Below are 20,899 nucleotides of genomic sequence, written 5' to 3'. Positions count from 1 at the left end.
TAGTGAGTGGGTTGACAGCAATCCCAACATGCCTTTAAGGGAAGTTCTTTGTCTCTCCAGCCACACAGGAGTTTTATTTCCTCTCTGAAATCAGTCTCTGCACACAGAAATAAGCACTCGCTGGGAAACTAGCAGCTTGCAGGGTACAACCGGGCCACAGCTTCCACAGACGGTACACAAACACTCGGCACTGAGACGTCTCGTGGCCCCTGCCAGCCGATGGCGGTCTGGCTCAGCCAGTAATAACCCTGCCACAAAGAAGCTGCAGCCAAGCAGAACCACCATTCTTTTGACAAGTGTAGAGAGAGGCAGGACGGGGGTGGCATAGGTGGACAAGCAGATTTGCGAGAGTGAGGCCAGTTTGTGCCATGGCATTAGATTGGATGCTGTTTCCCAATTTGGTTAACCGCTTGTGAACTACTACACACATTCTCGTTTATCCTCACTATCCCACAAAAGCTCATGTGAGAAAACTAATGCCCAGAGTAGCTGGATTGGACATCATTTGGCAGCCAGCTCGCTACTACAAAGTCCATGTGTGATTCACAAGTGGTCATCCTATGTCACGCCATCTCTGCACCATTCCCAGGCAGTAATCTCATCTTAGCCAAACTATTTTCAGTAGAAAGAATGCAGCTGACATAAACTATCTCCAGTGAGCGCTAGTTGTAAGAAAGCACAAGGTTGCTGTCCCAGCACAGTTCTCCAAAAATTGTTGGGAATTCATCGGTGAAAACAGCTCTAGATGGCTTGACTGCTACAGCACAGACTGGTTTTGGCTTCTGACTTACTGCTGGTGCTAGTTTCTATCAGTAAAATCACTCAGGAACCTTATCGTGAAAGAACTATGTAAACCATCCTAAAGTTTAAATTTGCTAAACATCACATGACCAAGATCCTTGGGGCAGGGACACAAATATCTCAGAAAAGCGGTTGGACTAAGTTGTGACTTCCTATTCTGCGTCTGCATTTCCTCTCCCCTCTCTATCACACGTCGCATCGTCTTTCCTCCCATGTGGGGAAATAAGTCTGACACACCGCGTTGCTTCTAATTGATCATATTCAGCCAAATTACATCAGTGTTTTGTAGTCCAGCAAGAGAGCAAATCTACAAGAGGTGCGATTAGGAAATGGAACATCAACAGCCGTGAAACAAGAAAGATGTTGAATTTCAACAGATCATGATGAGTCACAGACAAGACCACTGTGTGAGTCAGAGAGCAGCAGAAAGCAAAAGAAGGATGGGACAAACTATTACCATGTGTGAGTGTACAGGTCCTGAGAAGAGAATCTAAATTCTGAGTAATGGCAAAGAGGCTTTCTGTAAGTGTTGAGACATGAGGTCTGCTTTAAAGATGGAATGTGTGAGACTATTCTTTTAAAAACAGTTAACAATAAAAAAAAACACATTTATGTATTCTTTTAACCTCACACAATAACACTTTGCAGCTCTGGATAGGACAGAGAGTTACTCTAGCATCACGTCTGTCCTCCGTTCAAAGGTAGAGCTGCCCAGAGATCTTATTAATCTTCCATACGATCTGTGATTCTTTCTTGTCATTTGTGTTGAAGGATTAAAAACAAGAAGTGAAAAGTCCGGATATCTGACCACTGAGGAGCAGGAATAACATGCAAGTCAAGCAGCTGCGGTTTGTTTTTAACCAAACACCGCTTTGCATATTTGCCTAATCGTACACCGCTTTGACATCCTCTCCTCTGACTCCTGGTATCAGGTCGCACTCAGAACTGGAGGCCCGGGGATCGAGATCATGCAGTTTCTCCAGCAGATCATCCCGAAGGCAGACATGAGCACCTGTCGCTCCACATGCGGCAGAAAAGAAAGAAAGTCGGACGCAGAAACAAAAGTGCAACCACTTTGGGATTCGGAACGGCCGTTGCGTTGCTACTGCATAGCAACAGTGACCCCTAGAGGTGGATATTCTATGTATAGCACCATCATAATTATTATTGTTGGTGCTGTGGCGACTGGAGCGATCAGTGGTGCTTGTACCCTGAGATTAAGTTTACAGAATACAGTTTTTGTCACACTCCAGAGGGGCATGCTTACACAGATCTTAATAGCTGCTTGTGTCTAAAGCAACGAGGGGTTGATAGACACAGTCTCCATGGAGCCCAACGGGACAAAGCAAATAGGATCTTAACCACAGAGTCCCGGTCTGGTCGCAGAGGAAGCTCCTGCTGATGACAGACAAAGGAAAATCTCTGCCGCGACATCTAGACAAACAAGATAATTATCACACACAGACACATGCGCAAACACAGATGCAAGCATGCAGGCTCACTTGCTCCCATTCGAAGGCTCACTGTGCGCTTGATGGATACGTCGGCGCGCGTGAGCGTGCACGTGTGTGCATCGCTCTAAATGCATATGTATTCTTTAAGACATAGCAGATGCACATATTCTGCTCGCTTACTTAATGAGGGGCCATTAGACGGGTGGGTGTGTGTTGTGGTGCTGAAGTCATAAGCTGCTGAAAAATGTTGTTTACAGTTTTCACTAGTGCGAGTTTAAACCGTCATCCGCTGGGCTCATACTTTGATGAGCGAGTTGCAAACATAGGAGCGCAGCAGCCAGTCTTTCATTGAAACACTAGACTTGATGATACGTCTAAACAATCTGATATTTGGTGAACACACTTCCTGTGGAATTTGCTGCATAAATAGCTCAAGACAAACATCCACGCAGCTGTACTGTAGATGCTCGGCAGTAACCTTAATGTTATCCGGAGACTAAATAAACTTAAATATGTCTGCATGGCGTGTTGCCAACCACAGTACTGTCTATCCTAAGAGCCATTCCTCACCAAAAATATCAGCAAGCTGCAAAGAGATTGAGTGAGAACCAGAGTAGAGCAACATAAAAAAAAGCACAGTCACTCGTAACACAGTAACAAGCCATAGCTGTTAGAGCAGGTCGTCTACTTATTGCAGTGGTGGGGAACTCCAGGCCTCAAGGGCCAGTGTCCTGCAGGTTTTAGATCTCACCCTGGGTCAACACACCTGAATCAAATGATTAGTTCATTACCAGGCCTGTGGAGAACTTCTGAGACATGTTGAGGAGGTAATTTAGCCGTTTAAATCAGCTGTGTTGGATCAAGAACACATCTAAAACCTGTAGGACACCAGCCTTTGAGGCCTGGAGTTCCCCCACCCCTGACTTACTGGAAGGTTGGTGATTCATCCCTGAAGTATTCTTGGGCAATATAATGACCCCTAAGTTGCCCCCTGATCAATCCATGTGAATGTGATTGTGTACACGTTCAGTTAAAAGCGCTTCAGCATAGAAAATAAAGCACTTGTATGAATGGGTGAGTGAGGATTGTGGTAACAAAGTGCTTTGAGTAGAAAAGTACCAGCCCATTAACCATCAAGACTATTTTTCTTCAGGTGTCATTCACGTTCTACCCAACACAAACAGAACTGAGTGAGTTCCCCGAGTGCCGATCTCGTCCTGTTTTACGAATGTCACTCAGGAGGCAGCCGACACTTAGCGCCTGTCTATCTGCTGCACACCTTACAATCCAAACGAGGAAACTGCATTCACTCTGCCAAGAACGTTTTCCACTTAGTAAAGTGTCAATCACAGAGAGGGGCTGTGAACACGTTTTTGTATATTCTTAGGATCCCCTTTCTTCACCTCGGAGCACTGGGGAACCAATCATACTCAGTTCACTTACACTTTATGCACTCTGCCTTGCACCTGAGGATCTCCTGCACGCCATATTTCTATTAACAGTCCCTGTATTTCCTTCTGTCAGATTTGCACCTTCTTTGTTTCACTCTCCACATCATTTTCCATGGCATCTGAGGCTAATCTGATACATTCCCTCATCCCTCCTCTACTTTTCCTGCTCTCATAATCAAGGGAGTTTTGCAGTGCATTTCACTGCATGCCTATTGAAACTGCACAAGGAGACTGTGAAACATAAGTTGACACCAATTATGTAACTAATACGCAAATACTCTAACAGAAAGTGCATTTAATCTTTGAATGTTTACAGTTCATTATTTTAGACATAATAATGAGCAGGAACATGAAGAATGATGTGGTTGTGTTTCACCCAGAATAAGCCTATAGTTTATAAATATGTTCATTAAGAATAGATATTTATTAAATACTGCAATCCAAATGTGACTCGACTGTTGCAGACGCTATTTAAAAAACCCCAAGTAACCCGAGCTGAGCAGTGCTACTGTGTGATTGTGGGTTCTGTTTGCAGGTCATTTGAAGGTTACCTGCAGCTTCCTGGCACTGGCTGCGGTTGACGTAGGCGAAGTGGTGGTGGCAGCTCTGAGACTCACACACGCAGCCCTCGGCGGTCAGGTTACAGCCAGAGAACATACAGGCTGGGTTGGATGGTCCCACATACTTCTCTCTGTGCTTTTCCCGGTGCTCGTGCCTCCGACCATCTGAAATCCGGCCGTGAACACGCATAAACCGCATTCATCAATGAGTCACAGACAATGGCACCACTCAAGGGTGAGTGGGGAACCGCAACACAAAGCCTTAGCATGTGTGTCATCACTATGACATCCAAGTAGCATTAGCCACCTCAGAGCCACATCTGTTATGGATTAACTCCTCTTGATAGATAGCATTATCCCCTCTGAAGGGTTTCTGTGCTCGTGCGTGTGCAACACACATCTGTCTTTTAACATGGAAAGGGATGAAGAGAGAGGGCTTACCTGACTTACTGGCCTTCATGCAGGTTTCTTGGTTTGGGTAGGTAAAAGAGCCCAAGCAGGAGTGACGGGCATCACAGACACACTGACCTCCTGCTCTGTCGCAGCCTGTCATCAGTGGGCAGCGCTCATCCTCAAGACCTGCGTCTGGATAGTCAGGCAGTACTGTGGGAAATAACAGTGACAATAAAAACATATAAGTAAGACAAAGGGGAAAAAACTTGAATTAGCTATAGAGCTGTTTTCACTCTGAAAAATGTCATTACAGCAGATGTCTGCCTCGGCTGCTTTCTTACTACTGGAAATACCTTGCATGTTTTAGGGAGCTGCTTAACCAGAGTGTACAAGTGTGACTACCCACTATGCATGAATCTACTAGACCATTACCTCGGCTATTTTCACATTGGCTCAAATCAACACAACGGACCCTCACACAGAATTAATACAGGTTTCATATCCAATCTTAAATTTGTATTCTCACAAGATGAAGTCTGTAGTTCATGTGGTAATCGGCTTATGACTCCATTTCGTCTCATATAAAATGGATAAATAAATACTGGACAGATTTATAGGTGAAACATTATCAGGCCAAAATGTGCCAGAAACCAAGCCATATTTCCCAGAACTGCTTAAGGGTTAGCCAGCTTGCAGCATCTGTTGCGACACATTATGCGGGCACCACAGATACTGAAATGACCAGTGTGTTTGCCGGGCTGCCATCCCTCCTCCCTCCTCATTGTGCCACGCTGCTTCAGCTACTGAGCCCATTTGTTTGCTTTTGTTCCACAGCATGGGGCCCTCCCAGGGTTTCCATCTCTGCTGGCTGCTGCAACGCCTTTCTGAACTAAGGCCACCATACCCACACATTGTTACTTCTACTAGTGAGCTTTACCCCCCACTCCTGACATGGCACTTTGAGACTTGGCCTCAATTTGGATCAAACATTATGAAAGCGACTTATAACTGAGAGTGAGTGCCAATCTACACATTACACATAGCGTTCCTTTCAGATCCGTGCAAGAAAAAACCCACATCTACATCTCAAAATACCTTCCCCTCATAGTTGTTTAAAAGCAGTAGAAATTGGTTGCTGAGAAAACAGGAAGAGATAAACTCCAACACAGAGCGGCCCCTTCCCAAGATTTCGCTGAAAGACCTCAAATTAGCAGTGTGGATGTGTGACTGGAGCTTATCAAAATACTCTGGCTTTCTTCTCCAAACAGCTACATACGAGAACAATGCGCCAGAGGAAAAGGTGTTAAAGGTTTAACTATCCAACATAAACACAGGCACTTCATAGTTTACCTGACTACTGCAGTGATCCTACCTGAAATCAAGCCTGTAAATGAGAGTCGTGGTAACGCTCAGTTGGGGGTAGGAGAAACAATAACAGGATGACTCAAAGTGACTAGAAAGAAACCGAACTCCGCGACTGTGCTTTTAAATGCCACAGATGATAATAGCACACATATGCTGATCCATATTAATGTGAAACAGATATTCCACAATGGGAAAAAGAAAAATCTCTTACTGTGATAAAAAAATTTACTGCTGAAGTGAATCAATGTGGCTGCAGAAGAAAGCAAATGCTTTCCCCATGTTAGAGCGGGCTATGCCGATGACTGCTTGGCAATGGCCAATGCTCTCGAGCGCTAGGGTAAACCTCGGCCAGTGGAAGCAGTGAAGGTAATATCACCTTCAACCTGAGCCAGCCAGCACTGTTAATAGCTCTCTCAGATGCCCACTGAACTGGCAGAGCACAAATGGCCTTTTCAATACAGCAAACGTTCTCTGACTTCCTTTCACCCTAAAATGATCCTGAGTCGAAGAATTTTTTCCATCCTGAGGCTTTCCTGTACCTGCAAGTGTATTTTCATTTAAGATGGCAGTAGCGCCTGTCTGCATGCGATGATAGATCTAAAATGTGGAAAAGGAGCTACTGAAAACAATTAATGAAAGGCTGCCTCAGTTTCCCTTAGCCTAACACTAATGCGCTGTGGTCATCTGTTATCTGGGCTGGCGTGACTCTAACCAAAGCCTATGGCTTCATCCCAGGGGGATTCCTGACTTGGTCACTGAGACTGCTTGGCTTGGCGTCCAGAGCCAGGATAGAAAAGCTGACATCTAGAGGCCCTGTGGCTGATAGCGAGCTATAAAGGAAGTCTTTGAAACGTTAGATAATACCAGAGAAAGGGAGAAGTAGAAGGCATGTGAAGCGGTGCAGCGGACATAGCGTCCTTGTAAGACAGGCATTCCGTTACATGGTATGTTAAGTGTCTCTGAAGGCTGAGGAAGCTCGGTGTGGAAGAACAGACACGGGAAGAAAATGAGAAGATTGATAGAATCCATTTAGGTAGGAACGGCTGATTTCACCTGGCCGACCACCGAAGCAGATATGATAAGGTGAATGGCCAAGAACTGGAACCTGCATATCCACAAAGCATTCAACATTTTATCTGCTAATTGCCAGGTTCAGTGATTAAATACCAAAATCTGTCATGAGATTAATTTATTGTAATAACTAATATTGTTTTTGGCAAGCTTCACACTTTTCTGCGTTCATGCAATTACTTTTGGTTATTGTACCTTAAAAAACTGTTAAATTCGTTGGCAACAAAGAATGATATGAAACACATCCCCTGCTTTGAAAAAAATCTAATCAAATTTTTAATACCAGCAAATTCCCCTTCTTTTTGGATCTCAGTATCTCAGTAACAATACCACTACTGGAAAGCAGTAGTACAGTGCCTGTGTCAGCTTTCCTTTGGGAACCGGACACCAAATATAACACATTAACAACTGATTGATAACCATGGTAACCATCTGTCACAACATGCAACATGTCACCTGCGTTATAATGTTGCTGAGTCTCCACACCAACAGATTTTGACCACCCAGAAAATCCAGACTGGCAGTAGACAAGCAGGGGATCAGAAAAGCGGAAACATTTTACCCCCAACTCCTGATTGGAGGTCTAATCACTTTAAGAGTGCTGCAGCTTGAAGGAAATCTGGGATCAGCCTCCAGCAGCCTGCCTACTGTGGCCCCTGAAAACACACCGGGAGGTGTTGCTTTAGCCCAGCCAAGATCCTTTGGGATATTTAGGCTGTGTACATGTGTCTGTATTTGGGGTCAGCAGCATGCTCTGAGGTCCCTGGAGCTGAGGCATGACTCAAATGAAGGAGCCACTAGGTCTCCAGCTCATTCCAAAGCTGTTCATTTTAAGAGGAAATGCCCTCCAGACACCAGTCTAACCTGTACATGAGGCTCAATGGTAAGGCGGGAGACCCCTCTAAAACTCTTGTGGAGCCCTGACTTGGACCACCCCACAGAGGGATGATGGAAGAGCAGGGTCAGGACATCCAGACCCCCACTGAGAGCTGCTTACTCTCTCCTACAATCCTTTCAGTCCTTTTCTATCATCCTAGACTCAGTTCAGGTAAAAGGGGGTCCCATCCACTGGTTATTTGTTTATCAGGATAAAGCCACTGCTACCAACTCAGTTCTCACTGGGGAACTTGACACCCTATACATTTGTTTGAAGTTCAGACTGTTGCTCAAACTGTGCGCAAAATGAGCACATCCACTGTTACCCAGGTCTAGCTCTGCCTGGAAAGAATAGTACGGCGCTGCACTGTGAAATTCACAGAATTGCAAATGAAAATCTTCTGGGGACTTTTGCAATCACGCTGTCAATCTATTAAACCTCTGAGGAACACAATGAAGCCAGTGGTGTAAACAGAAGAGACAGGAAAATGGCAGCTTATTTATTGCATTCAAATGTACTCCAGGTTTTAAAGCGCAATCATCATTTCTTTTGTCAAGACATAAGTAAACCTCAATTTTGCCCTCACACACATGGACATAGTCACATCTCTTATTGTATATTAAATCACTTCTAAATGCATCTTTCATCAAACTAAAGCGAGCAGGACCTTCTTCTATTGTAGTGCCAAATCACTGTTGCCAGGTGTATTGTCATTAGTTCTTAGTTGAGAGTGAAATTAAGCTCTGGGGGTGGGGGGGAAGAAAAAGCAGCTGGACAGGACCACTCTCCTTGTAATCAACAGCGCCTCTGACTTGGGGGTTTCTCCAGGTGTTGGTGGGAGAATGTTGCCTTCAAGCTCTCTGTCTGAAAGCTTTATTCTTATTACATGACGTTTTTTGTTAGGGTTTGGTTAAATTTAGGCAACATAAAAATCAGGTTCGGGAAAAGATCATAGTTTGTTTTAAACGCCTAAGCAAAACACTCAGTGACGTTAACCACGAATGTCTGGCAACAGCCACCATGTGCGCTCCAGGCAGCCAGAAGTAAGTAAACAGTGACACTGTCACTGCAGTCGGGCCCTCAATGACGTTTTTTTTTAAGTGATGGCTTCAAGTGCCTAAAAAAAGGGAATGGTTGCACACTCACTGATAGATTTTCCTATTAAGTTACTTCTTGAATAAAATGCCATTTATTTAAACTAACTTCACACGACAGAGTCCCACCTACCTTTACATACTCCAGTTTCGGGGATAGTGGCAGCTCCCGTTTTGTTTACAGAGGCGCAGGTCAGTCCCAGGGCGCAGTAGCCGTGCGCCCAGTCCTGGCCGCCGCAGGGCTCCCACTCCAGCCGGGTGCATTGATCACAGCATCCGCACGGATCCTTGGCCAGTGTCCGACCACCTTCGCAGGCAAGCGGGGATTTAAAGGGACAAGTCCGGAGGTTACACGCCGTGCATTCGTGAGCCGAAAGCGCACGCACGAGAAAGAGGACATTCAGTAACACCACGGAGCATTTGTAGAACATGTTTTAAGAGAAACCCCCCCGTTTATAAGTTTTCCAGAGAAACTGTCCGCTTCTGTCAGACGATCAGCCACATGAACTCGTATCTCCAAAGTTGTCAAGCCCTCTTTAAAAGTTTTGTGACGAGCTTTCCCTCGGGCGTGCGATTTATTACCCAGGAGCTCTCTTCAAAAGCACACACACACACACACCACGAGACAGAAGTGTGCGGATGCGTCTTAAGGGGCACCAGTATCCAGAGACAATGATTCAACCTAAGAAAGCAGACCCGCGTCCCAAGCGTCTCATCTGGTTAAACACACGCAGAAATCCAAGAACCGAGGTAGTGGAGGTCCACTGAGGTTTATTGCTGCTGTCAGCCACACAGAAAAAAGGGCAGTCTGAGTCCTAAATTGACATACAAGCATATAGAAATTAGCGGTGTACCCCTCCCCCTGACTGACACAGGCAGCGACCAGTCACAAGGAACGAAAGGAGGGAGGATTTGAACTGATTTACGCCTGCTCAACAACCCGACTCTGCGTGTTGCGCAATGACAACAAGTTTGAATGTCTTGAGTGCGAGTTTCTTTTTCTGCTTCACTGTGGTCGCATCTGAAGAATTCATGTACCATTTTTCTACTTAAAAAACGGTTCTTAAAATACTTAAGCTGAGCAACAGTCGTCTGTGGGTTTAGTTGAAAGTGAGATCAGCATGAAGGAGTCAGTCTCCCTGCTGTAGTTAATTCTGTAATGCGCTATGAGTCTAGTCATTAATAACTAATAATCACTATCTAAATATAAATGCTTTCTAATTATAATAAAGCGCAGCATTATCCGTTCTGTTTAATGATACATCCAAAGTCTGTCAGAGCCTCATCATCAAACAAAGCAGGCGTTCTCATATGGAAACAGTGTTATAATAACGTAGTGGCTTTTTTGCATTTGGATCTTACATCATAATATAAGAATTAAGGTATTAAGTTGTATGAGGAAAAAAGCATTTTCATAATATGAGGCAGTCTTATTAAATTTCTACTTGAAACACAGCTGGGGGCAATGGCCGGCTCTTATCTCATAATAAGCTTTCTTCATCTTTTCATTTTCATTCCCATGCTTTGCTTTGTGTGTTTGTGTGAGGCTTACCTGTGTCTGTAGGTGTCTGATTGTGTATGCAGATGGCTTTGGGAAGGTAAAAAAGTAATTTGATGTCTGCTGAAGCAGTGTTTATGCGCTCATGGCCAGATGGATGTGTGTTTGTGTGTGGGCAGTGAGCACAGCTGGAAGGATGATTGTGAGAGAAATCTGTTGTCCTCCTATTATCTGCTGCAGGCACAAAGTAGTCATTTTTTCCAAAAGGTGAAACACACTGGGGTCATCAGATCATGTAACGACTTGTGAATATTACTGCCTCAGCGGCGAGTGGATTTTGTTGCTCTCATTGGAAATATTTACCTCTAAAAACATCAATCAGGTGTGTTCCGGTATGATTTTCCTCCATAACGTCAACACACAACAGCGCCTCCTTCATTTGCAACATCTGCCTAGAGCCACCCGCTCCAACACAAACACAACATCCAGGAAACCAGCCCTGCGGCACGCATAATCAGCTCTTGCAACACAACTCGGCTCTTGTCCTCTGCCTCTCCCTCCACCCTCCCTCACCCGCACTTAGAGCTCTCTTCAAATGAGACCCACTGACCGCTGGCCGGACACCCATGCTGTCTGATGACACATCAGACCATCACACTGAGCTTCAGTTTCCATGCACTTACACAGATTTTGGCCCAGTTGCACTGACCTATTTGCCTGGGTGACAGCCTTTCAGATACGGCCAAATGGCTACTCTCACAGGACCCTCATTCTCTTATAATGCACAAGTAAGGGGTTTTCATATGGTCACAGCTTTACTTCCTCTATTACATTTCCACATACTCTTAGCAATCAAAGAAGGGTAAAAATTAACAGTACAATGACTGCACCAAACTAGAATACTCCCCATTTAAACTCACTATGAGCATGTGTCATGGTTTAAATGATGCATAAATGAATTGAAAACGTTCCCACGATTAAGTCTGGACTCGAGCACCATGTTCAGATTATCCATCTCTTTGGCTATTGTATCCACTGAGCCACAATTTGGTGTAAATGCAGATTCTGTTGAGCAGCGTGTTCTCTAAAACCAGAGCTCATTCTGCAGTGCCAGGACTCTCAGTGTTGGTAGCTTTGTATGTGAGACTCTGCATGGAGCAAATGGGAGGAAAAGGTGGGGCAGTGAAGGGCGGCTGCAGGGGCTGAATAACTGTAGCGTGTGTGTACTAATAATGCTCTGAGTCACGGATCTCCAAGAAAACACAACAGAGGTTCAAAAAGCTTCCCTCGCTCATTCGAAGACAAGGCAGCGATGCATCTTTTCTGGAGACTTAATCATCCTTGGGGAGGGCTTAACAGATTTAGATGACTACCAGCCTCCAGTGCCCCTGTCTTTTCTTGCTTGCTCAGACGGCTGAATTACATGCTGCTGCTGTGGAGGCGTCAGGCTGGTGGTGAGGAGGTGTTTCAGGAGACGGGTGTGAATGATGCTTTGGAAGTGAACTGCTGGCAGCAGTAAAAGGCTGGTGGTGACACCGGGCTAAACGTAGCGCATGACATGGAGTGTTGAATGCACGTCGAGTGGACAGCATGCGGCACACCTGATTACAAGTCCCCAGGAAGTGCTGGGAGATTTTTACCCAAGTGTCACTGTCCATTGCTGAGTATCACTCTCATTTGACTTATCTCTGAGCTCAGAGTGATAGACTGGACCATGCATCCTTTGGGTGGGGGTGGAGTGGAGCATGTGGAGCAACGCGTAGTCACCGTTTAAACAGTTTTGAAGCAATTCATTGCGCCATATTTCTGCGACTAATAACAGAAAAATGGAGCATTTAGTGTGGTGGCTAAGCAGCATATATTCCAATGAATGGCCTGTTTTCAACTCAGGACAGATGAGGTCATCTGCTTCTTTAGACAAGCAGGAAGAAAAACCTTGCAATACATGAGAAAGAGGCGTTAACAAACAAAAACCTTTTAGAAAATCAACCGAAACAAGGTTAACATATCCAAAACAAAAGTGAAAAAAGGGGGGAAAAAGAAAGAAACAACATACTGAGGTAATATACAGCAATTATGATTGCATCTCTTTTCCATTACTGCCATCCAGAAGGACTCACAAGTGCTTTTGTTTCTTGTTTTGGACTCCTAATTTGCTTGGACCAGACAGGCAGAGTTTGGAAACAGCCAGTCCCACAAAAAAAGAGAAGCTCTTTTTCTTGTGGTAGATCAAGTTCAGGAAAACACTGAACAGTTTAACATCATTTAACATATTTTCTCATCCATAGTATCTATGTGCTCTATTTTCCTCTCTTGTTTTCTCTTACTCTTTCACCTCTCTGCTCCCTCTGTCCGTTTTTCCTCCCTGTGAGGTCTGGTCAAGTTGCTGTTTTTCTTGCGGGGACTAAAATAATGTGTTTTGACACTGTCGGGTCTCCTGCAGTCCTCTTGTCTCTGTCTTGCAAAAAACCCCCTAGAGTCATCACACCACCAGCAGAGTGGCAACATAGTGATACACAAAACTGCAAGTCCCCTCCTCCTCCTCTTTCTTCTTCTTCTGGCTCTGAAGAGTCCTGCTTGAACTTTTTAAAGGTTCAGTGGGTTCAAATAGCCTTGAGGATATTTGAGGCTTCAGGTACGCCACTTTGGCTTTGTAGTCTGTGAAATGGCTGTTTTCTGTTAAGAGGACATAAATTTTAGCCGATGCTTGATCGTCTAATGAGTGGTACATCATAAATACTGACATGTAAATCACTGTTGTGTAAACTGACACAAGCTTCTTCTCACTTATTTTCACGTATTTCCATGAGGAGATACAAATGAAAGACATGAAACCTTTACCCGACTTAAATCATTGGGATAAATCAACCTTTTCCGGCCCTTCTACTGGGATGGGTCTACGGATAGTAGACTTCCTCTGACCTTTTCTCTCCCGGCAAAGCAAACGCTAGACCTTATGCTTTATAATAGACAGCTTACTATTACCAGTACTAATTCTTTTTTTTCTCAGATGATGGACATTAATAACTTGTGATCTTGTGAAGCCTTGCTACAACCAGTACTTTTATTCATGACAGTAACGGCATTCCCACCAGCCTTATCATGCTTATATTCTAAACAAGCATGTTTAATAGTAAAGCTAAACACTGGTCTGTTAGCATGCTGATCCTTAACTCAAAGCATCTCTAAGCTTAAGTTTAGTTTCACAGAAATGTACATATCAGCTGTGGACTAAATAACAAAGAATAATTGTTAAATTGCTAACAGATTATCTCTAAACCCAACAACATACACACAGTCCGAAAAGCCCCTTTCTGTTACCAGCTAGATCAACACTTTCTGCAAGAGCTGCAATGACACATAAGGTTTTTGGGTTCGATTGGCATCAGGAGTCATTATGACTCAGCCCCAGACCCTTCCTACATTCATGGCTCAAATCCGTTGGCTCCAGACTGTGCCCAGCTCTGGGCCTCTCACTTTCCCTTCAACCCTTTTACCAGGAGATCCTGTGACCTTGCAGAGCAGACGGCCACTTGCTTGTTTGACAATTACAAGTGGCATACTTGCTCACCCCTGTTGTGCTCCAGTGGAACGTTAAGTGGACCTCTCAGAAGTTTTAATCTTCAAATCTATGCGATGATGGTGAATTCCTCAGTGGATTGAAGCCTGAAAGAACCCTTGTGTCCAGAACCCATGACACCTGCCCAGTGTAATCTTCCCTTTTATACATGAGATCATTGAGACAATTGAACTAGCATGCCTCGAGAGGTCTACGGTTACAGCAAATGAGTAGAAGGCAAAGCCGTGGCACAGATTTTTTGCGAAGTCATATACTACTTTGATGCTGCATGATTGTATTCTTGTACGTGTGTATGTAAAAATGGTTCTTACAGACCATTTAAGTTGTCTTGCTGTGTTTTGTTGCATTATTGCACCTCCACCTGCAGAAGCACAGCAAAAAATGTACACGGACACCAATATATCATTAGATGATAAGGTTGTTGCAAGAAAAATGTTGGCAAAAAGTTTCTTATTAAAATATTCAGCAGATGTGAAGCAAAAAAAAAGGAGAGGGCATTTTGAAATCGACAGATATCGGCGTCTTTGTGTTTCATCCATATAGTTTACTGGTACAGCTGGCTAACCAACTGTGCTAACCAAGTGTGCTAGTGTTAGCTGATAACTGAGCACTTCATCTTGTCGTTGAAGATGGTTACTTGGAACTCTAAACCCGAACATCAGTGATCAGCAGTACCTTATCCACCTGACAAACCTTAACAATTCATAGGTTACTGCCTGTAAAACCTATTAATACATCTTAAAGCCTACACTAGGCGACTGATTTCACCTAGCGGCACCTAGCTTGACAAATGTGACCTCGACACAGAGCACAGTTTGGGTGAGGACATTTAGGTGATTATTGAGTGCAATAATGATTCAAATCTGTCAAATAATCTGGGAGGAGTCGCAGTTCTTGTGAAATGTGTACAGATAGAAAACAAAATTCGTTCAGAAACCAAAGGGTGATGTCCTGGTAGCTACATCTATCTTTTATATACATGCAGAATCAATGGTTTCTGGTCACATGATGCTAGACGTTTCTCACATGGCATCAGTCACTCATTGCTTAATAGTGCCCACCATATTGAAAATGATACATTCATTGTTTATGAGGGGAAAAAATGCATTCCCTGATTGGTTGGCAACAGGTTGCTTGAGGTTGCAGGTGACTGTGATAATCTACAAGCAATCAAAGCAATCACATGGAGGTTTTCAATGCAGCGACACCTAGTACAACTATTTTTTTGCCAGCTAGTAAGCAGAAAATACACATTATTTTCCTAGTGACCGGTGGTTGACAGGAGTTTGCTGACTGGGCTCTAACTTTGTGCAACTGATGCTCCAGCAATCGATTTCTCAACAACTGCAACCAACCTCCAACAACCACTTGCCATCTGTGCAGAGAGCACACATTTTGCCCTCAGAACCAGTTGTTGCCTGTTGGTTGCTGACCAATTTCTAGGCCTGTGTGACTGGGGTCTTACTCACTTGAACCCACACTATCACCATGATTATCCCACATTCAAAACACTTGGCCACATAATGTCATACTCTAGTGTCACGTGTTAGTGGTCACATTTTAATGGCTGTGTGTCCCGAAAGCCTCAATATTCTTTCTCCCCCCCATATTTAACTTGGGTACTACCAAAACCCTAAAAATCTGATCTATCATATCTGCCAAGCACTCTAAGTTAAATAGATAATTGCTAAATTATCAATTACATAACTGCTAAATCTTTTAGGGGGTTTCAGGGAGCAACCTTGTTATAAATATTACATTGTAATTTGCAGGTTTTCAGTACATATCAGCGACTACATATTTGTCTGCTGTTTTTATACATATAATAGGCAATTTTAGCTCTGTGAATGGGAATGAGAATATATTAACATTGTTTTTAGATTCCTAAAACTTCGAACCTCATGTAGCGTTTTACCCAGCTGGTGATAATAACTACAAATATGAAACACAAAATGAATGACAGGAAATGAGAATTCTACAGCAATTAAATCTTAACAGACTGTCCACAATAAATCTACAGTTTCATCCAGTAAAACGGAATCATCTTCTTGATTAAAAGCATGCTAACATAAAAAATATACACCTGCTACTATACATGGAGCAGTTCCTGTGCGATCTGTGGGGGAGGATCCTCAGCTAAAGGTGCCAGTTTTACACGCAGACCTCCAGCTGGCAGAGGAATGTCACAACCTGTGTTTCAGCTGTAAATTCTCATAATTACAGTGCCACTAACTCAAAGACTGGGGCAAAACAACCACCTTGCGGGGGGGAAGGGGATGATCACTGCTTAATGTCGTGTCTGGGACACAGATTTACTCCTGTCTTTGTCAGGGGAAGGACAGGCAGCAGGAGCAGGAATGTGAGAAATGTGTGAGTTCTCTGACCTTTATGAAGGTGAGGCAACAAACTGACATCATTACCACAGCCAACATGTGCAAACCCGAAGCAACACGGGCCAAAGAAAAGTATAGAGACAGGTCAGATGAAGGGGAGAGTGAAAGGTATGTGCTGTATAAATACTTAGGTTAATACATAAACTTTTTTGTGTACTTGACAAATATAACATGAGTGAGTAGTATAAATTGTTTTAACTGTAACATCCTGGCACTGGGGACATTGAAAGTCCATTTGGATATGTTCACTCACTTTAAATCAACAGACTAAACCACTCTCATGTGCTTTTTGTAGTATGACGCTACAGCATTCAGATGGTTTGAATTAACATGACACAGGAAGGGGAAACAACTACCTTGGCTCTGTCCACAGGCAGTAAAATCCACCCACGCACACCTTGAAAACTCACTAGCTGACTACCTGCAGTTCATCATCATGAACCAGTCTAATATGAAGCAGGATGGAACATTAGGTATGGGGTAAAACTGAAGCTTACTCCTTTCTGGATTGAGTTTATTGCATGCTAATTAATGACCTTTAGAGGTACCGGTTAGCAGATTTTATGAATTTGGGCCATGGCAGGAGCTAATTGGTTTTCCATGTTTCCAGGCTAAGGAAAAGAAAACCTTTCACTCTGAATAGGCAGAGACACATCAGTCTGTGCATCTATATAATAACTCCCATAAAGAACACAAATAAGTGTACTGACTCCTTCGTCAGTACAAATGTTGCTAACTTTCAGACTTGTGGCTCATCATTTCAAAGCTCTCGCTATCGTTTTTCCTTGTTAAGTTTAGTTTTAGTTCAATTCAGTTGTATTTATACAGCACCAAATCACAACAACAGTGCAAAATAAGGTAAAAACCCTAAAATAGTAGAGAGAAAAGCTCAACTTCCTCATGACCCCCTTATGACCAAGCACTTGGTGATAGTGTGGAGGAAAAACTCCCTTTTAACAGGAAGAAACCTCCAGCAGAATCAGGCTCTGGGTGGGGCAGCCACAGTGTGCACAGTATAGAAATGATTATTGGAATTAAACATTTTTGAGAGAAAGGACTGAGAAAGAGTACTTGAATGCAAAAATATAAGTTTCTTAAAGCAGTGCTGCCACCGTGTGGTTGAATAGAGGCAGTACAATGTGGAGAGAGCTCTACCTCTGAGCTCACACAGTTTTATCACACAAACCATCAACCTGTAAGACAATCACTCTGGCTGCCAGTCAGCTCATGTGAAAAGAAACATCTAAAGGCAGGAAGCCTTCATCCCTCCTGGGCAGAGGCTTTCACTGGCTTAGTCACGCTCTCTTCCTGTTTTTCTCCCACCGCTAACCACCAACAAACAATACTAGGAAGGGGTTCTGCTCTTTGTCTAGACGATGGTCTGTCAGCTGCGTATGAACCGATTCAGTGTGCAGCCAGAAAGGATCTATGACAGGTGACCTGTCTGAGTGAGGTCAATTAGACTACTAGAGGAATGCTTAGCTTAGGTGAATTCGGGTGCATTTCACCCTTTGCGTGTTGCACTTGTGCAAAATGATCCTACCTGTTGAGGATTATGTGAATGTGAGCATGTATAAATGTAAAAGGCAAACAACCTTTTGCTGCAGCTCAGGAGTGTTTTATTCTGCAAAAACTGTCTGTTTTAAGTCTTGCTTAAAATACATCAGTGAAAGGGGCAAATGACAATCAAAATTTAAAAGTTAAAATCATTACGTAATGACATACTTTGATCGATAGAGGGCAGAGTGACACAACTATCCAACTTAAGGGTTTTTTAAGGTCACAATGAACTACAAGAAGCAAGGAGTGCATTTCATGGCACAACTTGATAACTACCATTATCAGTAAGAGCATTAGAAAAAAACAGAAGTCATTTTTAATTTTGCATCTTACCCACTGAGATACATTAAACATTGGCTAAGAGAAAGAGAGTGAATGGCTTACAACAGCTGCCCCCACCACCTCCACCAGCCACAAATCAAACTGTGTGACTATGCTTTGGGCAGTTTAGTGATCTTGATCGCCCCCATGTTATTCTGTGCATGCTCAGCACAAACACCAGTACTGATCTTACTCATGTCATGTTCTAACTGCATGTCAACACTGGAGAGCTTGTAGAATGTTACTCATGCAAAACAGTGACTAAGTTGATAAAGCGTTTGACTTGACAGATGCTAGCAGTACCTCGCTGTCTTTGAAGCCTCTTTATTCCTTTGAGTAATTTGTAAGATGACATTTAACATGCTTCATGGTTCACCATGCAAGCTGCAAATGAGCGTGTGTGTTTGTGCATGTGTGTGTGTGTGTGAATGAGGGGAAGAGAGAGAGAGAGACAGTGTCAAAGTAGGTATAGGGGCAGACTTTCTGGAGCCAGCTCCCACATGCCCTCTGACTACCTATCAGTGGTCAGACCAACCTCATCTCTCCAAGCAGGCGATGATGATAAGAGTGGCAGAGAGACAGAGCAACAAAAAAAGAGGAAGAAGGAAAAAAGGAGATGAGGATAAAGGGTGAGAACAAAAAAAAGATAAGAAATGAACCAGGTGAGAGGGTGGTAACGGTGTGAGTCAGTAGACAGCGGTGACAGAAGGAGACAAAGGAGAGGGAGATCAGCTAAAAAGGCAGCAATGGCAGAGAAAGAGAGCCACAGAGAGTGAGAGGGAGAGAGCAGAAAGTATTGCCCTGAGGCATAATTTCTCTGTCTGCACTCAGTGTAGGGAGGCCAACAACAGTGTCATACACAGCTGAAGACATTCACTGGCAGCCAAAACGCACATCTGGGTTTCTCATAATGAAATGCAGTAGGCTGCAAAGTTTTCCTGTGCAAAACAGTAGAGAGAGCAGTCAGTGAATGTCAGTGTTAAGTGTGTGTGGGTCTTTTTTTAAAATAACTTGGCACTAGAGCTTTAACTCCATGCACATGTGTATGCATACAAACCGTATGCAAACACAGCATTTATTGGCATTTTTTGTGCATTTGAAGGAACTGCAACCTTGCAACCTTATCGAGTGAAAGAACGGTTTCCAATCCTGCGACGGATTGTGCCAGGGCCTGCCCCAGGTTAGGAACAAATCATTTCATGGACTTATTATGTGTCAACTGCTTCCAAAATACACCACATGCGCTGAAGCACACATACACACACATCTACATCCAAACGTGCTGCCAAGCTGTTCAAATCCTCTGCATGTGCAACATATACTCCATCTCCCCCCTCCGTCCCTCCTCCCCTGCCACTCTTCTTTTCAACATCCTTGCACAATACATAAGAGTTGGGATCAGGTTACACATTCAGGTTGGACCTCTCGATTGCTCCCTGGGGATGTTGGGAAGAGGTAGAAGGGAGAAAAAGCAAAGCAAAAAAAAAAGAAAAGTGGAGCTGATGGAAAGAAGGTCCACAATAACAATCTGTTTCCTTGCGTGTTGGGGCCTGCAGGCTAACCTAGTGCACCTGTTGTGGAAGCTTACACTAGCTGGAGAGCTATATGTAATGTGTGTGTAGGGTAAAAGAGGACTGGGTAGTGATCCAGTGAGGCACCTGTACCATGGCTGACAGCCAGCTGGGAAGAGGCCACAGCTATTCGTGCGCTATCCATTCGCACTCTCTGCGCACTTGACGACCCCTCTACCCTCATGTTAACCCCGTGTAGAATCACATATATGTGTATATGTGAATTGTGCGCCTTTTCCACCACCTGCTCAGTTTCACTAGGTAATTGGGTAAGTGTGTAATATGGTTGGTCATGGCTATCTGCGACCGGGTAAATGTGACCCAGGCAGCGGCACAGTTTGGGAAGTAACCGAGGATCTGTTTATGATTTCAGGGGAGCGGTGTGGGGGGAGGACAGAGGGACGGAGGGACGCAGCGGAGTTGCGGTAGCAATCGCATTTAGTTTGGTTCAAGCAGCACGACTGTAACATGAATCACTCACATCCACAATTTTATTGGTTTCTGTGTAATCACGCTTTGTTGGAGTTTTTCTTTTTTACATTTAACAACCTCAGCGGCACTTTGTGCGCTACGGATTGTTGTCATTGTTTATGAAGAACTAAAAATGAGAACATGTGACTTGGTAGGATATAGGTTTTATTGACTGACAGCACGTACTCCTACTCATCTCCCTTCACAACCAGTCCCAATTGTCTGACACCGTCGTAAAACCCCGCTGGCCGGGAATATGATTCTTTTAAGTTTCCGCTGAGAACAGCCTGTCTTGCCAGTATCCCTCAAGGGGACTGCTGCTTTTACTACACTACACCACATCAGATTAATGTTTCACTCTACCCATCACTTCAGACAAGAAGATGAGCAATCTCCTTTTGGTTGCATCACACATTGTGGTCTTGATGACATGTTTTCA

The 20,899-nt window shown here is 43.9% G+C and overlaps 1 protein-coding gene across 3 annotated transcripts in view; it reads right to left on the bottom strand.

Annotated features, from left to right (window-relative positions):
- Positions 1 to 9,930, bottom strand: part of crim1 (cysteine rich transmembrane BMP regulator 1 (chordin-like)) — a 35,600-nt gene extending 25,670 nt beyond the window's left edge. Inside the window, exons 1-3 of one of the 3 annotated variants that reach the window (XM_005453301.4) lie at positions 9,200 to 9,930; positions 4,708 to 4,869; positions 4,258 to 4,431 (exon numbers count right to left, since the gene is read on the bottom strand). In XM_005453301.4, coding sequence (XP_005453358.1) covers positions 4,258 to 4,431; positions 4,708 to 4,869; positions 9,200 to 9,497 — 634 coding nt within the window. In that variant the 5' untranslated portion in view covers positions 9,498 to 9,930. The remainder of the gene's footprint in view (positions 1 to 4,257; positions 4,432 to 4,707; positions 4,870 to 9,199) is intronic. The other 2 variants (XM_003447815.5, XM_005453302.3) reach the window with 2 other exon arrangements.
- Positions 9,931 to 20,899: the final 10,969 nt, after the last annotated feature.

The sequence above is a fragment of the Oreochromis niloticus genome, linkage group LG19 (genome assembly GCF_001858045.2).
Source record: "Oreochromis niloticus isolate F11D_XX linkage group LG19, O_niloticus_UMD_NMBU, whole genome shotgun sequence".
Lineage (NCBI taxonomy): Eukaryota > Metazoa > Chordata > Actinopteri > Cichliformes > Cichlidae > Oreochromis > Oreochromis niloticus.
Note: the sequence above shows the minus strand (reverse complement) of the source record. Positions and strands in the feature narration are given on the sequence as shown.